Raw genomic sequence first — 24865 nt, 5'->3', positions numbered from 1 at the left:
CCTGAACCACATGGTAGCTCCAGAACTCAGCTAAGGTCTTGATGCTCCATTGGCCTGAACATGACTAGGGCTTTGATTTCTTTTCACTAAGGAACAGGCTTGGTGCAATGGCTAAGCGCTCGGCTGTTAACCAAAAGGTTGGTGGTTCAAATCTACCCAGCTCTGTGGGGGAGAAAGACCGAGTAATCTGTTTCCGTAACGATGACAGACTAGAAAACCCTATGGGGCATTTCTACTCTGTCACATGGGGTCACTATGAGTCAGAATTGACTTGATAGCACCCAGCAACAACATAGCAGGAACAACAAGGAAACCATAGCAGCTTCTAGCAGCTAGCCATTAGATGCTCTGGAGTTTAAATCCGGACTAGTAATAAGGTGTTTCGGCTGGCCCTGTCCCAGGAGTCATTATACGGGGGATCTGCGGAGTAGTAAGAAGCCATATCAACCCTACAGAAAGGAAGTTGTACCCTAGCTGGGTGCTGCTAAGGCCAGAAAGATCTGTAGATGGGTTTATATGGGTTGCATGGGTTTCCATGGAGTCACCAAAAACAGTCAAAATCTTATTATCCATATGAATGACGGCAATAATATTTTGGATAACTGGAATATATAGATAAGGAAAGATCTCTTTTATCTAATATTTTCAGCCTTCCCCCAAAAGGGAAAAGAAAAACAAAAATCTTTCACTGGATGCTGATAAGAAACCACATTAAATAATTTAAGTTTCATCTCCCTGCCTGTTCCCACTTTCAAGTATAAAGGGCCAGTTGGAAAGAAGACGGAGGGTGCAAGATGCTTGAAAGTTTAGTCCCAAAAATAATGCAGAATTTTCCTTAATATTCAGCATAACGACATATCATGAGCTTAAACTTGTCTGGGAGTCTGGGTAAGAGTGATGGCTGGTCTTCACTGGTGTCTGTCTATTAGTCAGCAGAATATCTGTGAAGAGCCCTGCCCTAGAGATCAGGAAACTGGATTCTAGTCTGCCATTAAAAACCATGTGGGGGTTAGGGGGTAGCTATGTGACTTCCCTCTTTGGGACTCACTTTTCAATTATCTTTAAATGATGGCATTGCATGATATATTTACAAGATTCCTCCTAGCCCTGACATTCCATAATTCTGGAAGAGGTGGTGACATTTTGACTCTGCTTCTCCCACAAAGCTGTGTGTTGTTGCTTAAAAAGTATGATTTGGTGTATATAAATTTATATGTGAGAGACTGACTTGATTTGTAAACTTTCACTTAAAGCACAATAAAAATTATTAAGAAAAAAAGTATGATTTGGTTGCCTGTCTAATGTTAGACCCATGTCTTTTCAAGGTGTTCTGTCACCCCTCTGTTCCATCCTTCTTTTCCTTGCCCAGGCAGGACAAAATTCCTTTTCACTGTGGCGGTATCACGAGTCTGGAACAAGAGTTACCATCTCTCCGTGTTAAAGGTGGAGCTGTCCTGAGGCTTCTGTTTCTACTGGGCTTGGAGCAAGAAACATCGTCAGGGGGCTTGCCTTTGGCCTCTGAGCCCTGGGAATTGCAACAGCATGCTCCTAAAGGTAAGGACTTTATTCAGTTTTCTTTGTATTCACCCTTACAACATGTGCAAGGCACCCCCCTGCTCAATAAATAAATAAATAAATAAATACCTTGGGAGAATAAAATGGCATTGTCCTTCATTTCCACCCCAAAGCCACTAGGTGTCGCCTTCATCTCAGAGAAACTGCGCCCCTCCCTTCTCTCTACCTACACTCCCACCCTCCCCTCCTCTGCTCAGGAAGCTCTCTTAGCTTCTTGGCACTGTGATTTCTGGAGGAGTGGATTGAAGGGGGTGATAAACTGTGGCTCTCCGCAGGGGGAGGAGAATGGGTTTATGTGCATCTCCTTTATGACAGTTTGAGGAAAACTCCCCAAGGTCCCATAACAGTTCCTCCCAGCAACCATGATATCATCCTTCACAAGCTGTTCCTCAGATCAGATAAGCACTCCAGAAACGGAGTACCTGGGGTGAGCTCTCTAGGTCAGAAGCTTAGGACAGGGGTGGAACCCAAAGGGGGTGGAGAGGGCTTCCGTTGCAGAGGGAATGCTGTGCTTAGTCAGGCTACAAGCATTTACCAGATGCTGGCTGTGCTGTGGAGGGAGACAAAGAAAGAAGACGCTGTTCCTGGGTGCTGCCCTGGAGCAGATGGTGTGGGGGAAGCCCAGTGGGCTCTGGTGGGCCTCTGAGGACATGGGGGAGGGCACAAGAGGGGACATGGAGACAGGAAGAGGGAGATCGGAGGGTTAAGTCCCAGGGAAGGAGACTCAGGATTTAAGAACTCATGAAAAATCCGTCCTTGGAGGCCTGCTGCTTCTGGAGAGAGGCCTGTCTCCCAGTGAGGGGGCATGTCTTACTGAAGGGTGTGAGGTTCGTGATAATTAGAAGGGTGGAATAAGTTTATTAGGTGAAGGACTAGTGAGGATACCAAATATTTGAGAATTCCTGACTGCTTCCTGGAGACTGGAGAGTATGAGGGACTCAGGGGAGTTAAGAGAGGGGACCCTAAGAAGAGCAGGATAGGCAAGGGAGAGAAGAATGTGTGAGATGGCAAGAGGGCGGCGGGCTGGACCAGGGGCTTGGGGAGACAGGGGTAGGCCCCCCGAGTGAGGGGACACCCGGGAAGCACGCCGGCCTGAGAGCCCCTAGTGCAGAGCCCCGGGTTTTCACTGGGGTGGCTTTGGGAAATGGGAGGTCCCTGGGTGCCGGGTAGGGGGTGAGAGGGAGACAGCAGGCGCCGGAGGGTGGGGCGGGGAGGGGAGGAGGAGGGGCCGTGGGGGAGGGGGCGGGGGAAGTGGCCGGGCGGGGGCGGGGGCAGGCGGCCTGCCCCGGGAGTCACACTCGGCCGCCGCCGCCGGCGCAGCGAGCGGGGACGGGCCCGGCCGAGGCGACCTGACCCGGACGAGCGGCGCGCACGGGGGCCCAGGCGGGGGGCGGGAGGAAGCGCCGGGCAGCGCCGGCCGCCGGGCCCAGGAGGAGCGGAGCAGAGGAGCTGGGACACGGGCGGAGCCGCCGCAGCTGCGGATGGGACCAGCGCCCAGGGCCCGTTAGTCCAAGCTGGAGCTTCGGGAGAAGCCTTCACGGGGAGATTTACCCCTGCATTCCCCTCCCTCCGGCCCAGGCCTCGCTTCGCTCCCCGCCAGCCCATGGTCCCTGTTCTTCTGCGGCGCGGGCACCCTCTCACCTTACCCCCTTGGTTCTGTTTCTCGCAGCTCTCTGCCCTCCTAGCCCCTTCAGCTGGGAGGTACCCCCAGGCCGGTTCTTCATATCGGCCTCCCCCCCCACCCCCACCCCATCCTAACCTCAGATCCTCTTTTCCTTCTCAGCTTGATTCATCAGGCTACTTCACCCCGCACTGCCCGCAACCCGCTCACAGGCCCCCTTGGTGCCTCCCTCCTCCTGCCACCCTACTCTTATGTACGTAGTCCTCAGCCTTGTCCTTAGCCCTTGCCCTAGGCTGCTAGATCCACTCCTTACCCACCCCTGAGGCTTCCACCCACCCTACCCTCCTCTCCCCAGTCCGCAGCACTTTCTGTGTCCCCGCCCACTTAGCTTATCCTTACTTCTCTTCCTAGCCCCCTTTCCCAGGTGCCAGGCTGGGTGGTGATTGTGCCTCCTCTGTAGGCCACAGCAGCCCCAGGTCCTGGGGGTGGTGGGGCTACTGTTGTATCCCCATGGCACTGCCATCACTCCTGCTGTTGGTAGCAGCCCTGGCAGGTGGGGTGCGTCCTCCCGGGGCTCGGAATCTGACGCTGGCAGTGGTGCTGCCAGAACACAACCTGAGCTATGCCTGGGCCTGGCCGCGAGTGGGTCCCGCTGTGGCACTAGCTGTGGAGGCACTGGGCCGAGCACTGCCCGTGGACCTGCGGTTTGTCAGCTCTGAACTAGATGGCGCCTGTTCTGAGTACCTGGCACCACTGCGTGCTGTGGACCTCAAGCTGTACCATGACCCTGACCTTCTGTTGGGCCCTGGTTGCGTGTACCCAGCTGCCTCTGTAGCCCGCTTTGCCTCCCACTGGCGCCTTCCCCTGCTGACTGCGGGTGCTGTGGCCTCTGGCTTTGCAGCTAAGAACGAGCATTATCGTACCCTGGTTCGCACGGGCCCCTCTGCGCCCAAGTTGGGTGAGTTTGTAGTGACATTGCATGGGCACTTCAATTGGACTGCCCGTGCTGCCTTGCTATATCTGGATGCTCGCACAGATGACCGACCTCACTACTTCACCATCGAGGGCGTCTTTGAGGCCCTGCAGGGCAGCAACCTCAGTGTGCAGCACCAGGTGTATGCCCGTGAGCCAGGGGGCCCTGAGCAGGCCATCCACTTCATCCGGGCCAACGGGCGCAGTGAGTGTGGCTCCGGGCTGTTTCAGGGTCAGGGGAGGAGGGTTGCTGTCACCCTGGAGCTCAGGACTAGGAAACTGCAGTTGGAACTAGGCGTTGAGGGGCTGTACCTGAGGGTTGGGATCAAGAAGCCTACGTGGGCACAGCACCTGTGAGAGGGCTAAGGCACTATGAGGAGAGCATGAAGACGTTGTGGCAGATGTAAAAAAGAAATGAGATGGCATGAGGAATGAAGCTTGTATCAGTGGAGAACATGGGATTTGGGGATTTTGTGTTCAGGAAGCAGTGGGAGTACCCTAGAGTTGTGAATGTGTTTGATGGCCACTCTGATATTTGTGCCTGTCTGTGAGCAGAGATTTCTCAAATTGGGGCACCGAGACCCTTTGGCAGCGTGAAAATAGTGAGGATTCCATAAATGGGCTTGGGGGCTGAGCAGATTTGGTTGGGAAACACAGGTAAAGCTCACACTGAGAGAAACTCTGAGCAATACCTTTGAGCCAAGGCAAAGGCAGAGGAGAGTAGGGGAGTGAGGAGGGCTGAGTGGTAAGTAGCAAGCAAGGCTCTGGGAAAAGGAGGGGCTTGAGGGTGATGGCTCTTTTCCTCTGGGGTCTGGAGTCAGGCTATGACATCTGCCAGATGGTCCATATGGCCTCAGGGTATGTATGACAGAGCCTCCAAGGGGGGAAGGACAAGGGGAGCATCTGTTGGGAGGTTGATAGGTTAGGGCGTGCTCTTTCTTGCTAAGATGAAAATGAAGATGACTCAGAGAGGGGACTGTTTGAGGACCTGGATGCTTTCTCAGAGTGCTCCTCTGTCGTGTACCTGTACCCAGTTGTGTATATCTGCGGCCCTCTGGAAATGCTGCATGAGATCCTGCTTCAGGCCCAGAGGGAGAACCTGACCAATGGGGATTATGTCTTCTTTTACCTGGATGTCTTTGGGGAGAGTCTCCGTGCGGGCCCCACGCGCTCTACAGGCCGGCCCTGGCAGGACAACCGCACCCGGGAACAGGCCCAGGCTCTCAGAGAGGCCTTCCAGGTATCATTTGAGCCAAACCTGAAGGAGGAGGGGGAAGAGGTGCTACACTGGAGATTACCTCTCTTTGTCTCTCTCAAAATCCCACAGGAACCCCAGGAACAGGGCAGGAATTCTAAGCTACAGGAGTGAGATGAACAGAGGCTTTCCAAGTCTACTGTCATCCTTTCTTATGTCCCCACCTGAGTGATTCTCAGTGTGTCTGCCAAGACTGACTGATTACCTCCAAAGATCCTGGAGCACTGACTTTCCTAAGTGCCAGGAATAGGCTATATGGTGGGAGAGAACAGTTCAGGAAAAAATCAGTCCCAACCCCTGGGAAGCTTCCAATCTTTTTAGAGAGGCGAGACATGATTGTGGCACAGTTAGATACAAGTATGAGAAAAGATAGGATTATGTGTCCTGGAACAGATGCTAAGAACTTTATATTGCTCAGAGGAGGAAGAGTCTTTGTGGGTTGAGTTTAGGAAGGCTTTATAAAGGAAGCAAGACTCTATTGTGACTTTAAAGATGGATGTCATATTCATTGGCAGAGTGGGAGAGGAAATCCAAGCAGCTGAGCAAACAGAAAAAGAGAAGGATGGGCATGTTTAGGGGACCAAGAAGATACTTATTTGACAATACAGACGGGTTCATTTGAAGCTGATATAGGAAATAATATTGCAGAGATATAATCAGGCTAAGGAGAGGGCTGAATCTAAGATTAAGGTACTTGGATTTGAATTTGGGGTCCTTGATGTTTTTTGTGGAGATCATAGTGACAGAATTCAGGTTGGATTAAAGAGGCCGATACTAGAGACAGTGAGACCAATGGTAATAGATTAGAAATGAGTGAAGTGATGCGGGCTTGAAGTAGGGTAACAGTAGTAGGAATGAAAAGAAAAAAAATTCATAGGAAAAACTGAAATGACTGCTCACTGCACTTCTCTGAAAAAAGCTTTCAGTGACATTTCCTGCAGAATGAAGTCCCGACTCCTTGTCATGAGACTTAAGACCTTTTACAGTCTGGTCCCAACCCACTTTTTCAGTCTTACCTCCTAATGCCCCTCATCCCAAGTTCTTCAGATGACTAGACCTCTCTCAGATCCCTCAACCCCTGAGCCTTCCTACCCCTAGGACTTTGTGTTCTTTGCTCCTTTGTCTGGAATGTTCTTCCTTCCCTCACCCCACATCTTTGCTTCTCAAAATCATACCTATGAAGCATTCCCTGATTTCTTCTGGGATTTTTCACTAATTTATATATGTGTTTCTTATTTATCTATCCATACCCCTCCTTTACCACAAAGGATTTTGGGTGGCTTATGGAATGACCTTAATGTCCTTTCAACTCTGAGACTGTTTGATTCTAATAGATTTGCATGAGGGCTGGACTTGTGTGGCCATTCTTCTGCAATGAGTAAGGTTTCATGTGGCTGTGATTATATATTTGATTGTGACTGACTAGTGTGTGTCCAACTGTTAATGACGTATCTGCACACCTGAGTGTGAGTGTGTGACTGTCACACTTGAACATGGGCAATGGCAGGTTCCGTTTATGCTGTACATTTTGCCTAAGGCAACCTTTTCACCTTTGTTTAGATAATGCTTGCATATTCTTGAAGTCTCAGACCAGTTATTTACTCTTCTAGGAAGCAATCCCTGAATCCTTAGGTTGGTCTGAGTTTCCTGCTGTTGTGTTTAACTCCATCATAGAATTTACCACATTATTCAGTCAGTGTTTATTCATTCATCGATTCATTTGAAGATTGACTCATTCTACTAGTATTTATTGAACATCTATTATGTCCCAGTCACTAGGCTAGGCACTGTATATAGTGGAGAACATAACAGATATAAATCTTCCCTTTTGGAGCTTACAGTTAGTAGGATGGACAGACAATACACACATAAGTAACTAAATACAAACATAGGAACAAATTGTGATAAGTGCTACTAAAAAGAAAAAAAAAATAGAATGGTATGAGAAGAGAATAACAAGAGGATTATACTTTTTTTTTTTTTTTATACTTTACCTAATGTGGTCAAGGAAGGTCTCTATGACCCTCCCAGAGGGGAGGACTCCACAGCCTTCTAGGCTGTATTCTTTTTGGGAAGGAAAAACTCTCTCCTGTGAGAATTCCTGCCAGCCAAAGGTCCTCAGCGCTTGGGGTAAGGGGAATAGGATCTAGTCAGCTAACAATCAATTATATCAATTGATTCTCATTTCTACTCACTTTAGGCATTATTCAGATGGGAAAACAGAGAGGGAGATTTTGCTATGATACGAGGAGAGGAGTAGGCACCAAGCATGGGCAGATTATCCAATAGGCAAGATAGGCACGGTGCTTACCTTGCTTACCAGATCATCTGTAGTGAACAATTTCACATTTTTTCACCACATCAAAGATTGTACTTCCAAGTATGGCTGGCATCTTTCTCTCTCCCAATCCCATAGCACCTTCCTACAGAATCAAAGCCTCTTTTCAAATTTACAGGCCCTGATGGGTGGATGACCCAGGCTTACTTGTGCTTACTAATCTGTAGTGAAATTGCTCACTACAGATGATCTGGTAAGCAAGGGAGCACTGTGTTTATCTTGTCTATTGGATAATCCATTCCCTTGCCAAGAATATGCTGGAGGGAAAACAAAGGCTTTGGGGCGGGGTTGGGGGACGGGAGTGATGAAGTGTCCTTTTCCAATGCTGAAGCAGGGCAAGGGATGAGGGAAGTTGGGTGGTTTGTGCCAGTCACTGATTAAAGAGCAGATCCCTCACCCCAGAGATACCTGTCCCACTGGGATCCCAGACCAGGCCAGTGGCAGATGAGATGAGGAGGCTTTGACACAGATGCCCAAAGCTTTTCCAGGAGGGTGTCACATTCAAGGAGAAAGTCCCAGCTTATGCTGGATACTAGCTATTGGGGAAAGGGCCTCTGAAATGAAGTGTGTTTATATGACTTTTTCATTAGGCCATAGCTGCTCAAGGACAGAGATTGTGTTCATCTTTGTATTCTATGTTCATTTTTGTATTCCATATACTGGTTGCCGTCGAGTCAATTCCAACTCATAGTGACTCCATAAGACAAAGTAGAACTGCCCCATAGGGTTTCTAAAGAGCGGCTGGTGGATTCGAACTGCTGACCTTTTTGGTTAGCAGCCGAGTTCTTTACCACTGTGCCACCAGGGCTCCATATTTCATATAAAGCAAAACCAAACCCATTGCCATTGATTCGATTCTGACTCATCGCAATGCTGTAGGACAGAGTAGAACTGTCTCATAGGGTTTCCAAGGAGGAGCTGGTGGATTCCAACTGCCAACCTTTTGGTTAGCAGCTGAGTTCTTAACCACTGCACCACGAGTCCATATCCAAGAAAATCCAAATCTGTTGCTGTTGCGTTGATCCAGACTCATATAGTAGGTGTTTAATACATATTTGTTGAATTAAAGTGTGTGTTGGGGAGATGGGGACAGGACTAGGAGTTCATCTAGACAAGAGTAGAGCTGGCAGGCTCTATAAACCAAAGTGATTGGCCAGAAGAAGGAGGAATAAGTAGATACAGTGGAACTAGATAAGCATGTGACCAACTCTAAGGATCCAGAGGCCCAGGCTAGGTAATTGAGGACTAGAGGGTCAGAAACCCAGGCAGAGGTCACAACCTAGGTGACCAGCATCAGATCGGTTATAGGTGGGGGACATCACTGGCAAGAAGGGAAGTAAGCACTAAACCAAGGACTGTGTAAGGCAGAATCTCTTCTTGGAGATCATTTTTTTTTGTCAGTTCAGGCCACTGTTGACAGTGCCTCCTGCCTGAGCCAGCCTCCTTGTGGGTGGCCCAGCAGCGGCAGGCAGCTCCACCAGTGCACTTTACCTAGGTGTGCTTCTGGCTTCCAGGCCGGCCACCCACTGGTGAACCTATTTTTGGCAACCTTGGCTTGTTTGTTTTTCACATGGGACCCACCATGAAATGCGACAATTACGTACCTTCGCCACCTTCTCTCTAGTCCCTGGGCAAGACCACAAACTCTGGAGGGTTTTTATTTTTATTTTTTTAACTGCTAGTAGCCACAGCAAAACAGAATCTAGCACAGCAGTTTTTTCTAAGTGTGGTCTTGGGATCCTGGAGATCTCTGGAATTCTTTTAGGAGACCATGAGGTCAAAACTATTTAAAATATAATACCAAGATGTTACTTGCCTTGGTCACTCTCCTTCTTTCGTGATTGTACAGTGGAGTTTTCCGGAGGCCATGACACGTGTGATGACATCATCGCTCTGACTGATAATGGAAGGTGTGCTTGTGTATTCTTGTGTTTTAAAACTTCACTTTTCATTTCCAATATGGTAAATATTAATACATATAATGCACGCAAACAAAAGCTCTTTGGAGTCCCCAATAATTTTTAAGCATATAAAGGGGTGCTAAGACCAAAAATTTGAGAATGTGTAGTTTAGCAAACAAGCCAACCTGGAGAATTAAAACCCATCACCATCAAGTCCATTCTGACTCATAGCGACCCTATAGGACAGAGTAGAACTGCCCCATAGGCTTTCTAAGGCTGTAATCTTTATGGAAGCAGACTGTCAAATCTTTTTCCTGGTAGGTTCAAACCGCTGACGTTTCTGTTAGCAGCCGAGTACTTAACCACTATGCCACCAGGGCTCCTAGAGAATTACTGTTAATAAAGCATTAAAAACCCTCTCATCAGCCTTTATTGAAATGTACATTGTGTTAAACCTGATCTTCTCCAGCTCTTTTGCTGACTTTTTATATTGTTTATCAAAGATGTCTTACCACTCTATTTTTCTTTTATTCTTGTAACAGGTATTACTGAAGGAACCCTTTTTGTCCCTACTTTCAGTCCCTCCCTGTCCCTTTTTATTTTGCCTGAGAGTGGGAGGGTGTTAGAAATTGTAATCAAGTAACCAAATGCATCAGTAAGAATAATTTTTTTTAAATAATTTTTATTGTGCTTTAAGTGAAAGTTTACAAATCAAGTTAGTCTGTCACATATAAGCTTATATACACCTTACTACATACTCCCATTTACTCTCCCCCTAATGAGCCAGCCCGCTCCCTTCTTCTAGTCTCTCCTTTCGTGACCATTTTGCCAGTTTCTAACCCTCTCTACCCTCCCATCTCCCCTCTGGACAGGAGATGCCAATACAGTCTCAAGTGTCCACCTGATACAGGTAGCTCACTCTTCATCAGCATCTCTCTCCAGCCCATTGTCTAGTCCCTTCCATGTCTGATGAGTAGTCTTCAGGAATGGTTCCTGTCCTGGGCCAACAGAAGGTTTGGGGACCATGACCGCCGGGATTCTCCTAGTCTCAGTCAGACCTTTAAGTCTGGTCTTTTGATGAGAATTTGGGGTCTGCATCCGACTGTTCTCCCGCTCCCTCAGGGGTTCTCTGTTGTGTTCCCTGTCAGGGCAGTCATCGGTTGTGGCCAGGCACCATCTAGTTCTTCTGGTCTCAGGATGATGTAAGTCTCTGGTTCATGTGGCCCTTTCTGTCTCTTGGGCTCATAGTTATCGTGTGACCTTGGTGTTCTTCGTTCTCCTTTGATCCAGATGTGTTGAGACCAATTGATGCATCTTAGATGGCCGCTTGTTAGCATTTAAGACCCCAGACGCCACAGTTCAAAGTGGGATGCAGAATGTTTAGTAAGAATAATTTTATCTTGACCCAAACTCGAGTCTAATGTAAACTAAAAAAATCAAACCAGTTGCCATCAAGTTGAGTCAACTCATGGCGACCCCATGTGTGCCAGCGTAGAACTGTGCTCCATAGGGTTTTCAATGGCTGATTTTTTTTTTAACTAGGTCACCAGGATTTTCTTTCAAGAAGCCTCTGGGTGGACATGAACCTCCAGCCTTTCAGTTAGCAACTGAGTATGTTAACTGTCTAAGCCACCTAGGATCTCTGAGTCTAATATAATGAATATATATTACAGATTGACTTAATTATTTTCTACCTGAATTGGATAGTCAATCACATATGATATTTCTAGTATCTCTGCGATCTACATGTACTTTATATGGAAGGAATTTAAAAAGCTGTTAGAAATTATTAGAAGAGAAATTACTAGATTTTCATCCATCATTTCACAAAGTCACACTTCACAAAATATATGAAAAGGAAACCTTTCCTAAAGTTGTGTGTCCCAGGCAGAGGCTGGTTTCAGTGGTTGTGTGGGCCTGAGGCAGAGGCTGGTAGGTCCCTTGACTAAGGAAGGGAAGATGTGTGAGGGTAATGGGAGCTGGGCAGGGGACGTTGGTGACAGACAGAGATCTGTGACCCGTGCACCACTGAGATCGCATGTGTGATTTGTCTGTCTATGAAATGTGTGTGGGCATGTGATGGTGTGTGTCTCTGTGACACATGTCTGTTACTTAGTGACATGTAGGGCCACTCCAGTAAGCAGCACAGTGCTACTTGTGTAGTTGTTCCACACACGTTACACGGATGAACTCCCAGCCTTTCACAGGTGGTACCACTGTCTCAAAGTATTTCCCCCAGTCATCATAGGGCCTGAACTCTCTTTAATCACTGGGTTGAGGCACTGTGTTCAGGTTGCCCAAATGAAAGTGTAAACATTTTACTGATAACATCAGTAGTAATTAACACCTTAGAGAGGAGTTGTTGATCAGGCTTGTCCTTGACAATGAAGAGGTACCCAGAAAGAATGGGCTGGAGGGTCTGTGAGAGCTGTGGTAGCTGGCAGGAGGGCCTGGTGGTAGGAGGGGCTTCAGGAAGATTGTGGGCTGGGTTTGGGGGACAGCATTGACTTCATCTATTTCCTAGTCTCCATCTTCCCGGAACCAGCCCTAGGTACCTATCATGGAGGAGTGCTTCTCCCTCTCTCCAGATGTATTAAACACACACACACAGTTCAGCAAAGTATTCTTTCAGCCTCAGACTCACTCATGTATATTTCATCTCAAGTTTCCCTACCTGCCTCCTCTCCTCCCCCAATGCCCATCTTGAATCCTGCTCCCTCTCCTCCATGTGCTGTTCGTACAGACGGTATTGGTGATCACATACCGAGAACCCCCAAATCCTGAGTATCAAGAATTCCAGCATCGCCTACTAATGAGAGCCCGGGAAGATTTTGGTGTGGAGTTGGCCCCCTCCCTGGTAAGTAGATCTCTGTCTTCTTGAGAGTCAGGCCAGGCTTAGAAGAAGGGCTCCCCTCCCTAACCATCAAGCCTTGGCCCAGGAGCTAGCCTTACTTTGGATATTTCCATCTAGGATATTTCCTTCTGCCCTAGGGACAAGTTAGGTAGGGATGGCACCTTAGGAATGAGAGGAGGCAAGAAAGCAAACCAGGAGAGATAAGAGGTAGGAGACCCCAAAGATGGAGAAGGGGGCTGGAGAAGGGGGCCTCTCAAGACATTTGGAGAGCACTAGTGAAATTGCCATCCCCAGATGAACCTTATTGCTGGCTGCTTCTACGATGGGATCCTGCTATATGCTGAAGTTCTGAATGAGACAATACAGGAAGGAGGCACCCGGGAAGATGGACTTCGAATTGTGGAGAAGATGCAGGGACGAAGATACCACGGTAATGAAGAAAGTCAGATGGAGGCCAGAGGGCTGATACTGGGCTCAGATGTGGAGTGGGCAGAGGAAGATAAAGCTTCCAGGGTCAGGTGGGACAGTTAGTGGGGTCAGAGAACATGGCAGAGGTGGACACATATCAGGAACACGGTTGAGGGCAGACTCTGAGGTAAATTGGAGGAATTGTGGGGACAGGAGTGGGGGCTCAGGGTAGATCTCAAAGTAAGGGGTACTCTTTTCTATCTTAGGTGTAACTGGACTGGTTGTTATGGACAAGAACAATGACCGGGAGACTGATTTTGTCCTGTGGGCCATGGGAGACCTGGATTCTGGGGACTTTCAGGTGATGGGGGAGGAGGCAGGAAGAGACTGTGGGCCCTACAAATCCAGCTTTCAAGGGTCCAGTGGGGACAGAATCAAAGGTACTAGATGCAGGGGGAGTGTATTTTCTCTGCTGAAGCTGCATCCTGGGTGGGTGGTAGGTTGGGGAGAAAAGCAGCAAAATAGCTGAGGTCTGGGGGAGGAGGTTAGAGAGAGCAGGCCTGTGGGCCCAGTTTTCTCCTTCCTCACAGCCTGCAGCCCACTACTCAGGAGCTGAGAAGCAGATTTGGTGGACAGGACGACCTATTCCATGGGTGAAGGGGGTCCCCCCTTTGGACAACCCTCCCTGTGCCTTTGACTTGGACGACCCATCCTGTGATAAAAGTGGGTGTGTGCAGGGACTGGGAGCAATCCTTCCTCCGTTTTACTTTCCATTCTTTTACCTCCCACCCCAACTCCCCCTCTCTTAGCTATATTTTTGCCTCTACTTCTGCATCACTCCCTCCTGACTTCTTTTCCTCTAGAAATCTGTCTGCTCCCTAACGCCCTAAGCATCACCACCCTCCCATTCTTAGCGTCACACACAGAATCTTTCTCAGGGTCTCTCTCTTACCTGCAGCTCCACTTTCAACTCTGGCAATAGTGGCTCTGGGCACAGGAATCACCTTCATCATGTTCGGGGTGTCCAGCTTCCTCATTTTCCGGTAAGTTCTGGGCTTTCCACTGACCTGCTCCCTTCCTCCCCATTGCTACATAGACTTCTGGCTGAGACCAGGTGGTCCCTATAACCTGGGGTAGGGGCAGTAGGTTTCTTAATTTGGTAGTTGTGTCTTAGACCTAACGACATCTTCCCCTCTGGCCTTTCTTCTTGGTTATCTTTTAGCCTAGGTGTTTGTTTAGCTTTCAGTTCTAGACTGAGTATACGAACTAGTGATTTTGAGTGGGGTGAAGGTCAAAGATGAGTTTTCTATGGATGCTGCCATTTTAAGAAAGAACTTTTACTTTTGACCTCTGTGCTTATAAATAAGCATAGGGGCATGTGTCAGCTGTGTAGAGAATGCATCCTTATCTTTCAGTCCTGTCTCTCAGGGGTAACTATTGCAGTTTCAGGAGCTACAGGGAAGCCCTGCAACCCCAAATGCTGGCTTCTGGGGTGGCAGGATTGGGCTTGCCAGTCAACTAAGGTGTGTAGTCCTTACAGAAAACTGATGCTGGAGAAGGAGCTGGCTAGCATGTTGTGGCGCATTCGCTGGGAAGAACTGCAGTTTGGCAATTCAGAGCGTTATCATAAAGGTGCAGGCAGTCGCCTCACACTGTCGCTGGTGAGCCATTGTCTTAGCTGTCCCTCTGCTTCCCTCTGAGTTCCTGTCCTTTCTCACCCTGGACCTTCCCCAGCACACTGGCCTGTAATGATAGCTCCTGCACTACCACCATCATCTAATGTTCCTTTCATCCTTCCGCCTCCATGTTGCCCTTGGCCCCAGCGGGGATCCAGTTACGGCTCGCTCATGACAGCCCATGGGAAATACCAGATCTTTGCCAACACCGGTCACTTCAAGGTGAACAGTCATCTGCTTCTTCTGGTTCCCACCATTTCATCCTGTCTCATCCCCATCTACCATCTCTGCCCATGAAACTCTGCCCCTCATCCCCCTCCTTCTCTCTGCCTAGCTGAGCTCCTGGATGCTCCCACAGTTCTCCAGTATTTCTCACACCTAGCAACTCCTTCTGATATTAATTTTCCTTTTCCCCCTTCACTCTTACCATCAGGGAAATGTCGTTGCCATCAAACATGTGAATAAGAAGCGTATTGAGCTGACCCGGCAGGTTCTGTTTGAACTCAAACATGTATGTAATGGAGTATGGGTTGAAGGCAAGGGGTAAACAGCCATGGGGAAGAGGAAGAATTTAAAATAGGAAAATTGGCTGGAGGGCAATGGGTTTATTTGCAAATAATTTTAAATTGTAGGTACAACTAAGAGAAAGGTCCTCTCATGTAGTGAAAGATTTCTATATCTAATTTTTGCTCCTTCAGTTCTCCTTTTCTTCCTAATGTTTTTTTCTGCTAGATGAGAGATGTTCAATTTAACCATCTCACTCGCTTCATTGGTGCCTGCATAGACCCCCCCAACATTTGCATCATCACTGAGTATTGTCCTCGTGGGAGCTTGCAGGTGAGGGATAGGTGGAGGAGATTATGACTGGTGGAAAGCGGGGAAGAGGGAAATGGTAAGTTACACGATACTATGCCAGGAGACAGTTAGTGGGACTAGGACAGTCACATTCTTTATTCCATGTCACTTACCAGGATATTCTGGAAAATGACAGCATCAACTTGGACTGGATGTTCCGTTATTCACTTATTAATGACCTTGTTAAGGTGAGTCCTCTCTATTGCATAAAATTTCATCTACTTTAAAATGCCTCCATCTTTCTTTTTTTTGTTTAGGGTTTCTCTCCTTTCCCGCACCCCATTGTCATAGTGACCCTATAGGACAGAATAGAATGGCCCCCATTGGTTTCCAAGGCTGTAGATCTCTAAGGAAGCAGATTGCCACATTTTTCTCCCTCAGAGCAGCTGGTGGGTTTGAACTCCTTACCTTTTGGTTAGCAGCAAAGTGCTTAACCACTGCACCACCAGGGCTCCTTTCTTTCCTCTTAGTCCTCTGAAAATCTAGCTCACGCCAGTTCCCTTTATTTCTATGGTTAGGTAATGATGGGTAAACAAGGGGACTGGGGTTTATAATTGGGAGGGATGAGTTTTATGTCATAGGAAGTCCCATATCTATAAATGTTTGGCTTCCTACTCTATATATCTCACATCTTTCTCCATTATCTCTTTTTACCTCCAAAAGTTTATATTAAAATCCCTTACCAGGGAAAGATGAGTCTCCAGACATATTTATATGCTGTTTTTCCTCTCATCATTTTTACTCTCTGACCAATATTTGCCATATCTGCTCTTTTGTTCAGAAAAATTGAAATTTATAAAAGAACATTTACTGATAAAACAAAGAGAAACTAAGGAAAATTATACTAAACCTTTGATACTTTCCAATATAATATACTAGGTTTCAGCTTTTTTCAAGTGACCCATAGGTCTATGGATTTTCTGAGGCAGAAATTTGAACCTTGCACCGGTTGGACAAGCAAGTCTCATAGCCAGTGAGCAAACCTGGCGGATCACTTCATGTCACCACCTGAAGCCAGCTTTGGTTTCTCTGCTTAATTCTCATGAAGTTATTAAAAAATAATTTTTGTGTGTGTGAAAGTTTGCCATCAAATGAGAGATAAAATATTAGGTAAAGTTGATGTGGTGCTTCACTAGAGGTGATGGTAAATATAGTAAAAACATAACAACAGAAAAATGACTTGACGGTAAAGTGATTTAGAAAAATCCACAAGCCTAATCATTTCTGTATTCACAAATTTGGGGATTCCAAAGGTTTTGTTGCTATCAAGAGCTTACTGTGTAAAAAGAGTTCACAGAGACTAGAGTTCAAGTTCAGAACTAAACATTTAGTTGATTTTGGTTAGCATGTAGAATACTACATCTCTTTTCTGTCTCATCTGAACTGACTTATGGGCTTTCAAGGTTTCATTTTTGGGATGCGCCACTCTGCCCTCTTGGAACCTGTCTTATAGTCCCTCATAGGCAAAGGTGCTTTCCTCTCTGGCCCCAGCAGACCAGAAGTTTCAGGCTTCTGTATTGTCTTGATAGCTATCTCCTACTTTTGTACCTTCTGTAGGTTTTTCTAATTTACTATTTCCACATTCTCTTTGACCTAGCATTCCCTTTAATAGATCATATTCCTCCTATGCCATGACTTGCCTGTCTACCATGGTTATGCAACTGGTTGGTCTTCCTTGGTGCATCTAGCTACTCTTGATATTTAGGTCTCAAGCCATGTCTCCCTAATTGCATTTGAGCCAGATGGTTGTCATATGATTTTGGGGGTCCACCCTCATACTTGTGTTCTCTTCACTATCCAGAAGACTGATATTTTCAGGGTAATAACTGATATCTCTCCTTGTCCTTGCTCTTAAGTATTTCTCCTATCCCTGGTTAGCTGGGTGCCTATATACTGCTTATGGTGCTAGGGAGGGATGATGCTCCCATTGTGCCTGCTTCCTTGTGTAGGAACTGTGAAAAGGATGCCTTCCAAAATAGCTTAGTATGTTTTTATGGTCCCAAGAGCTTTAGACAGCTAGCTAATCCCCATTTTGTGAAGAAGGGGTTTCCCAATCCAGATATGATCCAATCCCATGACTTGATCTATATCCTGCAGGGCATGGCCTTTCTCCACAACAGCATTATTGCATCCCATGGGAGTCTCAAGTCCTCCAACTGTGTGGTGGATAGTCGCTTTGTGCTCAAAATCACAGACTATGGCCTGGCCAGCTTCCGATCAACTGCTGAGCCTGATGACAGCCACGCCCTCTATGCCAGTGAGGTCTTCCTCCCCCCAACCCACTTTTTATACTGCTCCTGTGGCCCTGATCATCTCCACCTAGGGAGGGTGGGAGAGGGATATGAAGTAACAGTGATACGGGGAGCATTATGGGAATGAGCCTAGGTGGGCATGAGAATACCCTATTTTGGAGACCTGGCCAGCTGTTCCCCCTTTTCAGAGAAGCTATGGACTGCCCCAGAACTGCTCAGTGGGAACCCCTTGCCAACCACAGGCATGCAGAAGGCTGATATCTATAGCTTTGGGATCATCCTACAGGAGATAGCACTTCGCAGTGGTCCTTTCTACTTGGAGGGCCTGGATCTCAGCCCCAAAGGTGAGAGTCAATTCACTACCCACAGCCTCTCCTAGCTGAGGGGCCCCATTCTTCATCCAAACCCTTTATCACCCTCAGAGATTGTCCAGAAGGTCCGAAATGGTCAGCGGCCATTTTTCCGACCAAGCATTGACCGGACCCAGCTGAATGAAGAGCTAATTTTGCTGATGGAGCGATGTTGGGCCCAGGACCCAGCTGAGCGGCCAGATTTTGGACAGATTAAAGGCTTCATTCGCCGATTTAACAAGTGAGAGGGCACTTAGGGGAAGAGGTTTCCAAGGGATGGAAGCCTTATCTGTCTTGAAGGTGAGGTGGGGCTGGAGGGTCCAGAGAGTGGGTTGGAGAGGGTGTCCTGGGAATCTCGGGGCAGGCACCATATCCTGGGTTTCCCCCAGGGAGGGTGGCACCAGCATATTGGACAACCTCCTGCTGCGCATGGAGCAGTATGCCAATAACCTGGAGAAGCTGGTAGAGGAACGCACACAGGCCTACCTGGAGGAGAAACGCAAGGCTGAGGCTCTGCTCTACCAAATTCTACCCCAGTGAGACCTTTGCTTCCCTTCCTGAGTTTTCCTTTGGGATTCTGCTGTTGGGTTCTGCATCGAGCTACTGAGAACTCACTTCCCATCCCTTGGGACCCTACTTTGTTTCATCTTGCCAGAGTGAGCCCTTCTGGCTATAGCCTATGTGCTATCATTCTGCCTCCAAATGAGCTGTGCTGCCTTCTTTCTGGCTTCCGATCTCTCCTTAGGGCATGCTCTACCATGCTCTTGCTCCACCAAGTGTATGTAAAACAACCCTAACTTGAGGCACTTAGCCGCATCCCCAGGGATCCTTTCCCAGCCCCTCACCACTTGTAAACCTCACCTTGCCCTAGACTGTAATGTCTCCCCAGCCATCTTCCTTCTCCACCAAGCTCAACTCTCATGTTAGAACTCATTCCTGCTACAGCAATGCATCCCTTTCCTCTCTCTCCTCCTCCTACCCTCTTTCTCTGAGTTAGGCTCAAACTGCTCCCTTGCTTCCTAGTTCAGTGGCAGAGCAGTTAAAACGGGGAGAGACTGTACAGGCTGAGGCCTTTGACAGTGTCACCATCTACTTCAGTGACATCGTCGGCTTCACGGCCTTGTCAGCAGAAAGCACCCCCATGCAGGTGAGAGCTATGGATAAGAGGTAGGAAGTGGGATAGGGACCTGGGGGGAGCTTCAATGGGACATAGGGTTCTTTAATAATAGGGAAGATTAGATTGTTCTAGAGTTCCCACATCTTGTTATGGCTCATGGATTAAGAATTCTTAGAAAGTTGGTGCAAGTCTCAGGACCTGTGCTTTCCCATCTCTGTCAGGTGGTGACACTTCTTAATGACCTGTATACCTGCTTTGATGCCATAATTGACAACTTTGACGTCTACAAGGTGAGATCTGGGCCTACCTTTCTACTGAGACCTCTTTAAAGCCTAAAACCACCACCAAAAACCCAGTGCCATCGATAAAGCCTAGACTCCCCGTATTCCCCATGGACCTTCCCTTTCTGGTCTCTAAGCATCTACTGCTCTTTGTAGACAAATGTGGCACTGGTACTATAATGGGCACTCCAGTCTAATATCTTGGGAAACCTTAGGCTTCCCTGATCAGAACCATTGCTACTCAAGATTTAGCCCCTATTGGCTACTTCTTTGCCTGGGGATATAAATACAGCCTATCCATCCTTTCTCACTACTTCACTCCTGACATGGAAGAATCATACAGGATGTGGGTGCAGAAAGATACATTGGGGTGAAGGACAGGTATAAAAAATACTGTTAAAAAGCTTTTTGGTGAAGTCTTCGAGTTGGCATAAAATGGACTTTATGGTGCTTTGGAGCAAAAATGATGTGGATTTGATATTGCCCTTGTCACTAACGGGCCTTGGGCAAGTAATAGAATCTCCCTGAGCCTCGGTTTATTTTATCTGTAAGGTGGGAATAAGATATTTGTTGAATGGAAAGTGCCTAACATTGTGTTTGGCATATGGCAGATAATATATACCTATTTCTGTCCCTTCCCTTTAGACTTAGTCTACCATCTCTGTTATTACTGTAACACTCACATAAATCCTTTACCCATATTCATTTGTTTATATTTCCCCCATTTTCTTTTTAAAATAAATCTATGTAATTATTTTCTGAACCATCTGAGAGTAAGTTTCAGACATATCTTTATCCCTAAATACTTCAGTATGTACTTCCTGAAAACAAGGAGTTTCTCTTACATAACTACAGTACAATTAATAAAATCAAGTGTCTGCTTTTTTACCCTTTGAAAGTTGGGCTGTCTGAGGCCCATTTAAGTGACCTGCCTTACCTTCTTACCAGCCCTCTGAGCTCTTCAGTTTAGCCCTGTTTCTTGCTTTCTGTTTCCTGACAGCAGAGCCTATTTGTCCATGTTCTGTTGCAGCTAGGGTATCCATTCATTCAGCAAACATTTACCAAGTATTCACCAGGTGCTGGAGTGGAGAGGAAAGATTTAAGGATTCCCTTGACTCCCTCCTTCCCCCAGCCTCTCAGAACTATGACACTTATTTTCTAGTCAATGTTCTGGCTCCCAGGCTGTCAGGATGACTCACAGTAGTATCCAGCTATGTTCCTCTACTCTTTCCCAATCCCATTGATACAGACAGAGGTGACCTTTTAATCCCCCTCTCAACCAGGTGGAGACAATTGGAGATGCTTACATGGTGGTATCTGGCCTTCCAGGCCGAAATGGTCAACGTCATGCTCCGGAAATTGCTCGTATGGCCCTAGCATTACTGGATGCGGTTTCTTCCTTCCGCATCCGCCACCGGCCCCACGACCAACTGAGACTACGCATAGGGGTCCATACTGGTAAGGCTGCTTTTCACCCCAGCCCTCATCTCCACCCTTTCCAGGCTTTCCCAACCTGTTTTTCCTTATAGGTCCAGTCTGTGCTGGGGTTGTTGGCCTGAAGATGCCCCGCTATTGTCTTTTTGGAGACACGGTGAACACTGCTTCGCGAATGGAGTCCAATGGTCAAGGTGAGACATTAGCCCAATCCCAGCCTCAGCCTCAGTCTCTCTTGCTCTCACCTCCTTTTCAGATTCCTCCAGATTTCTCAACCTGAGAGAACTCAGTTCCTAAGTCCCGCTGTCCTTGAGGATATTTTAGTTCTAGTAAATGTGCACTGGGGAGACTGAGAGCCTCCTGAGGGCTGGTTGGTTCGGTAAAGCTCTCTCCAGTACTGCCAGTTTTTCTGTTGCCTCTTCTTTGACTCTTCTCTCCACCATCCCTCCCCACCCCAGCCCTGAAGATCCATGTCTCCTCTACCACCAAGGATGCTCTGGATGAGCTAGGATGCTTCCAGCTAGAGCTTCGGGGGGATGTGGAGATGAAGGTGATGGCAGGCCATAGGGAGGGGGTAATGGAAAGGGAGGATGAAAGTGATTACGGGATCATGGGGGAAGAGAGGGAGATAAAGAGACAAATATAGAAGAATCTGAATTATCTTCACATCCCCGCTTCCAGGGAAAGGGAAAGATGCGAACTTACTGGCTCCTAGGAGAGCGGAAAGGACCTGCTGGACTCCTGTAAACCCTACTTCATCCCAAGTCAGGCACTCTCCTATTGCTGGTACCTGGGTCGGCAGTGGCTACCATCTCTCTACACATCAAAAATGGACATTGTCGCAGGATGGAGACCACCGTGCACAAAAACCCTACCTTAGTGTGGAGGTTATTGCCCTTCACAGCTCGGCCATGTACATATACCTGCTCCTCTCTAGCCTGGCACCCCTCACTACCTTTTGTAAATATCTGTATCTAAACCAGAATATTTTGGTCAAATATAAAACAAAAAAAGGCATGGCATCATAGTCTGGGGTAGGAACAACCCCAAGGAAAGGAGATTATGGGGTATGAACACAGTAACTCACAGAATCACTGAATTAGCAGTCTCAGAATGAAGGAGAATCTTTTATGTAATCTGTCCTCATCAAATATAGATAGAATTCACTTCCTCCCCACCTCTCCATTACAGACAGAAAAAGATTCAACATTCCACACATACACCTCTTCCCAACCTGTAGGCAGTAGTTCACCCTTCTCTACCACACTGCCCTCCCCCCTGGCAGGCAAGGGAAGACATTTCTCCCAATTGGTGGGGGTAATTCTCAGGTTCATAGGGCAAAGGCTGCCCCAGGGACAACGGCACTGGTGTTGTGAAGCTGCAGTTCCTCCGGAATGGTGTGTCCAATGTCTTGATATTACTGACACCCTGGAGGAATGCCAGAATGAGAAAAGATCCCCTGCCCCCAAGTCAGAATAGAACAGCCCCTCCTTTTACTCTCCCTTCCCCAACACCTAGTCACTGTCACTCACCAGTAGCTGTGGCGCCCTCTGTAGCCAGAACGTTTCAGGCTGCTCCTTACGGTAGTCGTGGGGCTGTGAGGGAGAGACACTGAATAACTCTTAGCCTATAGTCCCTTCTCTCAGCCTCTGGGCCTGCTGCGTTCCCATAGCCTGTCAGAGTCCAGCTGTGCATGTGGGATGGGATGAGTTCTCACCTTGGTGGGGGCGGGAGGCCCTGCTTGCACCAGCTCCATTTGGTAGTCATGGTGTGTCACAGACTCAGCTTCAAACAGCTTCCTTGTGGGTTCCTGCTCTGCCTGTACCTCTTTACTATACAGCCCTGAGGGAAGTCAAGGCCACTTTCTCCCAGTTTTTGTCCTCCCCTTCCCTTCCATCTTCCCCCAGACTCCTACCAGATCTGGTGATGCAGGAGCATCTCCACCATGGCTTCCCGCTTCCCTGTGGGAGGGCAGGGGGTGGACAGAATGCGGAAATATGGTTAAGAAACAGGCCCAGAAAAAACACATTTATGATAAAGGAATGAAAATCTTATGTTTTTTTTTTTTTTTCCTATACTCATTGGACCATCCACAGTCCCACTGAAAATTCCTTCCTCTCCTGTTTTTCTGATTAATGGACTAATTTTGGCCTGTCTCTCATGCTTCACACCTCGAAGTGACTGACAGACGTTTGCTGGGTGTTGGTACGAGTCTTTCTGGGTGGTGCTGGAGGGCATGGGTGACTGCAGCTGCAGGGTCAGCAGTCCTCGGTGTCCGTGTCGGAAGAAGAAACTCTCATAGCCATCCTGCATGCTTGGGACTTGATCCAGGTGGTTGGTAGCCCTCTGTGGACCCCGAGTTGAATGACCATGATGTCCCTTCTGGTACACCCTCAAGATCTACTTTCTCCCCCAGGAAACAGGGCAGCCCTTAAGAAAAGGGGGCAGGCCAAAACCTTAATACCTCCTCCTCCCAGTTGTAGAGAAGACACTGGCCCCGTGGCAATGTTTCAGAAAGCCCCTTAGATTTCCCTTGGACCTTTGAGGGCTTCCATAGCCCTCGGGCACCAGGTTCTGGGACTTGCAAAAATCCCCAGGATGGCTGTTTCTGAGGCTCCAGGTAGCACTGCTGCCTCCAGGAGGTGTAAGTAGGGTCTGGATCTGCTCTAAGGTTTCTGAGCTCAGGGCTAGGGCCAGTGCTTGGACCAAGGCCAGAGCCTGGACCAGGCCCAGTGTCAGAGGCAGGACCAGGACCAGAGCCTTGACCAGAGCCATGGCCAGGGCCAGAGCCTTGACCAGAGCCACGGTCAGGGCCAGAGTCCCAGCCAGGACTGGAGCTAGTGTCAGGAACAGGACCAGAGCTAGAGCCACGAGGATGGCAAGAGGGAGAGCTATCAGTTGTAGTACAGCGGTCCTGAGCAACACGGGAAACATAGGTGGGCTCAAAGCCAAGACTTCCATGGCCTATTTTGTGAGTAAAACTGGATCCAGCATAGGAATCCCCAAGAAAACTGAGGTCAGAGGAGGGATCGGTGAGAAAAGCCTCAGAGTAGGGGCCTGGGATCTTTGTAGATAATGCAGCTGCTTTGGCAATAGAGGCGGCTGCAGTGGCTGCAGCAGCTGATGCAGCTGAGGCAGCCGAAGCAGCTGCTGCGGTTGCGGCTGCCAGGGCAGACCTAGTAACGCCATCTGAAGAAGGAAGCGGTTCTGAAGTGGACCCTAGTCCTTCGGAGCTGGGCTGTACGTCTAAAGACCTGAAAGAGAGCAAAGCCGTCAAAGTTGTCAAAAGCACAGCTGAGGAAGTCAGCAGACCTTCCTTGACCGCTTATGCCTGCAGCCACAGCTGCAATTCTCACCGCGACTCCGATCCCTCTGTACACTGGTTTTTCTCCATCTTCAGGCACCAGCTATCGCGTTGCCATGGAGATGGCAAATAAATCCTAGAGACTGCGCAGAACCGGAGCTGGGCGGATGTGGATGGTGGGGGCGGAGACAAGTCCTCTGCGGGGCGGAAGTCTTAAACCTGACGTGGTTTGGGACGCTTGCTTTCTCCTTCCGACTCCATTCCGCCTCAGGCCCATTTTTAAGGTTCCGCTGACCCAAGGCCTTGTTCTCCATGCCCAAGCATGAGCCTTGGCAGCTAAGGCTGGGTCTTTATGCGAAGATGCTGGAGACAAGCAGAGAGCTGTGGCTCAAAGGCAAAAGCCTACCTGGTGTGTTTGTGGAGAGGCAACAATAGCTTTCCCTTAGTTCATTCTCAAAAGTTGAGGGAGTCTTTAAAAAAAAAAATTATGGATGAAAATACACGAGATGACAATTTGAAAGTAAAACAGCGAGACGTAGGAAGAGTCAAAGAGTAGCAGGTTTTTTTTTTTTTGTGGCTGCTTCTCCAATAAAAGGTACAGGCCTTTCACACTGACCATCTTCTCTCCCCCCCACCCCTGCCCCCCTACCTTAGAATCTGGCTTGGCCTCTG

The 24865-nt window shown here is 48.0% G+C and overlaps 2 protein-coding genes across 2 annotated transcripts; one reads left to right on the top strand and one right to left on the bottom strand.

Moving 5' to 3' along the window:
• The first annotated feature begins 2934 nt into the window (after positions 1 to 2934).
• On the top strand, positions 2935 to 22248 carry NPR2 (natriuretic peptide receptor 2). The gene is made up of 22 exons (XM_003407289.3): positions 2935 to 4373; positions 5203 to 5408; positions 12406 to 12519; positions 12811 to 12946; positions 13191 to 13285; positions 13515 to 13647; positions 13883 to 13967; positions 14465 to 14585; positions 14748 to 14822; positions 15034 to 15111; positions 15333 to 15437; positions 15572 to 15643; positions 17553 to 17712; positions 17896 to 18051; positions 18130 to 18298; positions 18447 to 18593; positions 19081 to 19204; positions 19396 to 19464; positions 20739 to 20913; positions 20985 to 21083; positions 21348 to 21439; positions 21571 to 22248. Exons 1-22 carry the CDS (start codon positions 3707 to 3709, stop codon positions 21634 to 21636), a joined length of 3144 nt encoding a protein of 1047 aa, XP_003407337.1. The 5' UTR covers positions 2935 to 3706; the 3' UTR covers positions 21637 to 22248.
• SPAG8 (sperm associated antigen 8) lies at positions 22138 to 24507 on the bottom strand. Its single transcript, XM_064290849.1, has 7 exons — positions 24418 to 24507; positions 23354 to 24205; positions 23061 to 23235; positions 22805 to 22850; positions 22607 to 22721; positions 22422 to 22484; positions 22138 to 22317 (listed from the first exon to the last, which is right to left on the bottom strand). Exons 1-7 carry the CDS (start codon positions 24505 to 24507, stop codon positions 22138 to 22140), a joined length of 1521 nt encoding a protein of 506 aa, XP_064146919.1.
• Positions 24508 to 24865: the final 358 nt, after the last annotated feature.

Source organism: Loxodonta africana, chromosome 9 (assembly GCF_030014295.1).
Source record: "Loxodonta africana isolate mLoxAfr1 chromosome 9, mLoxAfr1.hap2, whole genome shotgun sequence".
In the NCBI taxonomy this organism is placed as follows: Eukaryota; Metazoa; Chordata; class Mammalia; order Proboscidea; family Elephantidae; genus Loxodonta; species Loxodonta africana.
This window is presented reverse-complemented; position numbering and strand designations above follow the sequence as displayed.

Coding starts and splice junctions, on each gene's coding strand:
- SPAG8 (XM_064290849.1), bottom strand. CDS start 24,507: ATGGAGAACAAGGCCTTGGGTCAGCGGAACCTTAAAAATGGGCCTGAG. Junction 24,206..24,417: donor AAGCAAGCGTCCCAAACCAC/GTCAGGTTTAAG, acceptor TAAGCGGTCAAG/GAAGGTCTGCTGACTTCCTC. Junction 23,236..23,353: donor TCTACAACTGGGAGGAGGAG/GTATTAAGGTTT, acceptor CGGGGTCCACAG/AGGGCTACCAACCACCTGGA.
- NPR2 (XM_003407289.3), top strand. CDS start 3,707: ATGGCACTGCCATCACTCCTGCTGTTGGTAGCAGCCCTGGCAGGTGGG. Junction 14,586..14,747: donor GTCGCCTCACACTGTCGCTG/GTGAGCCATTGT, acceptor CCTTGGCCCCAG/CGGGGATCCAGTTACGGCTC. Junction 18,299..18,446: donor TTCATTCGCCGATTTAACAA/GTGAGAGGGCAC, acceptor GGTTTCCCCCAG/GGAGGGTGGCACCAGCATAT.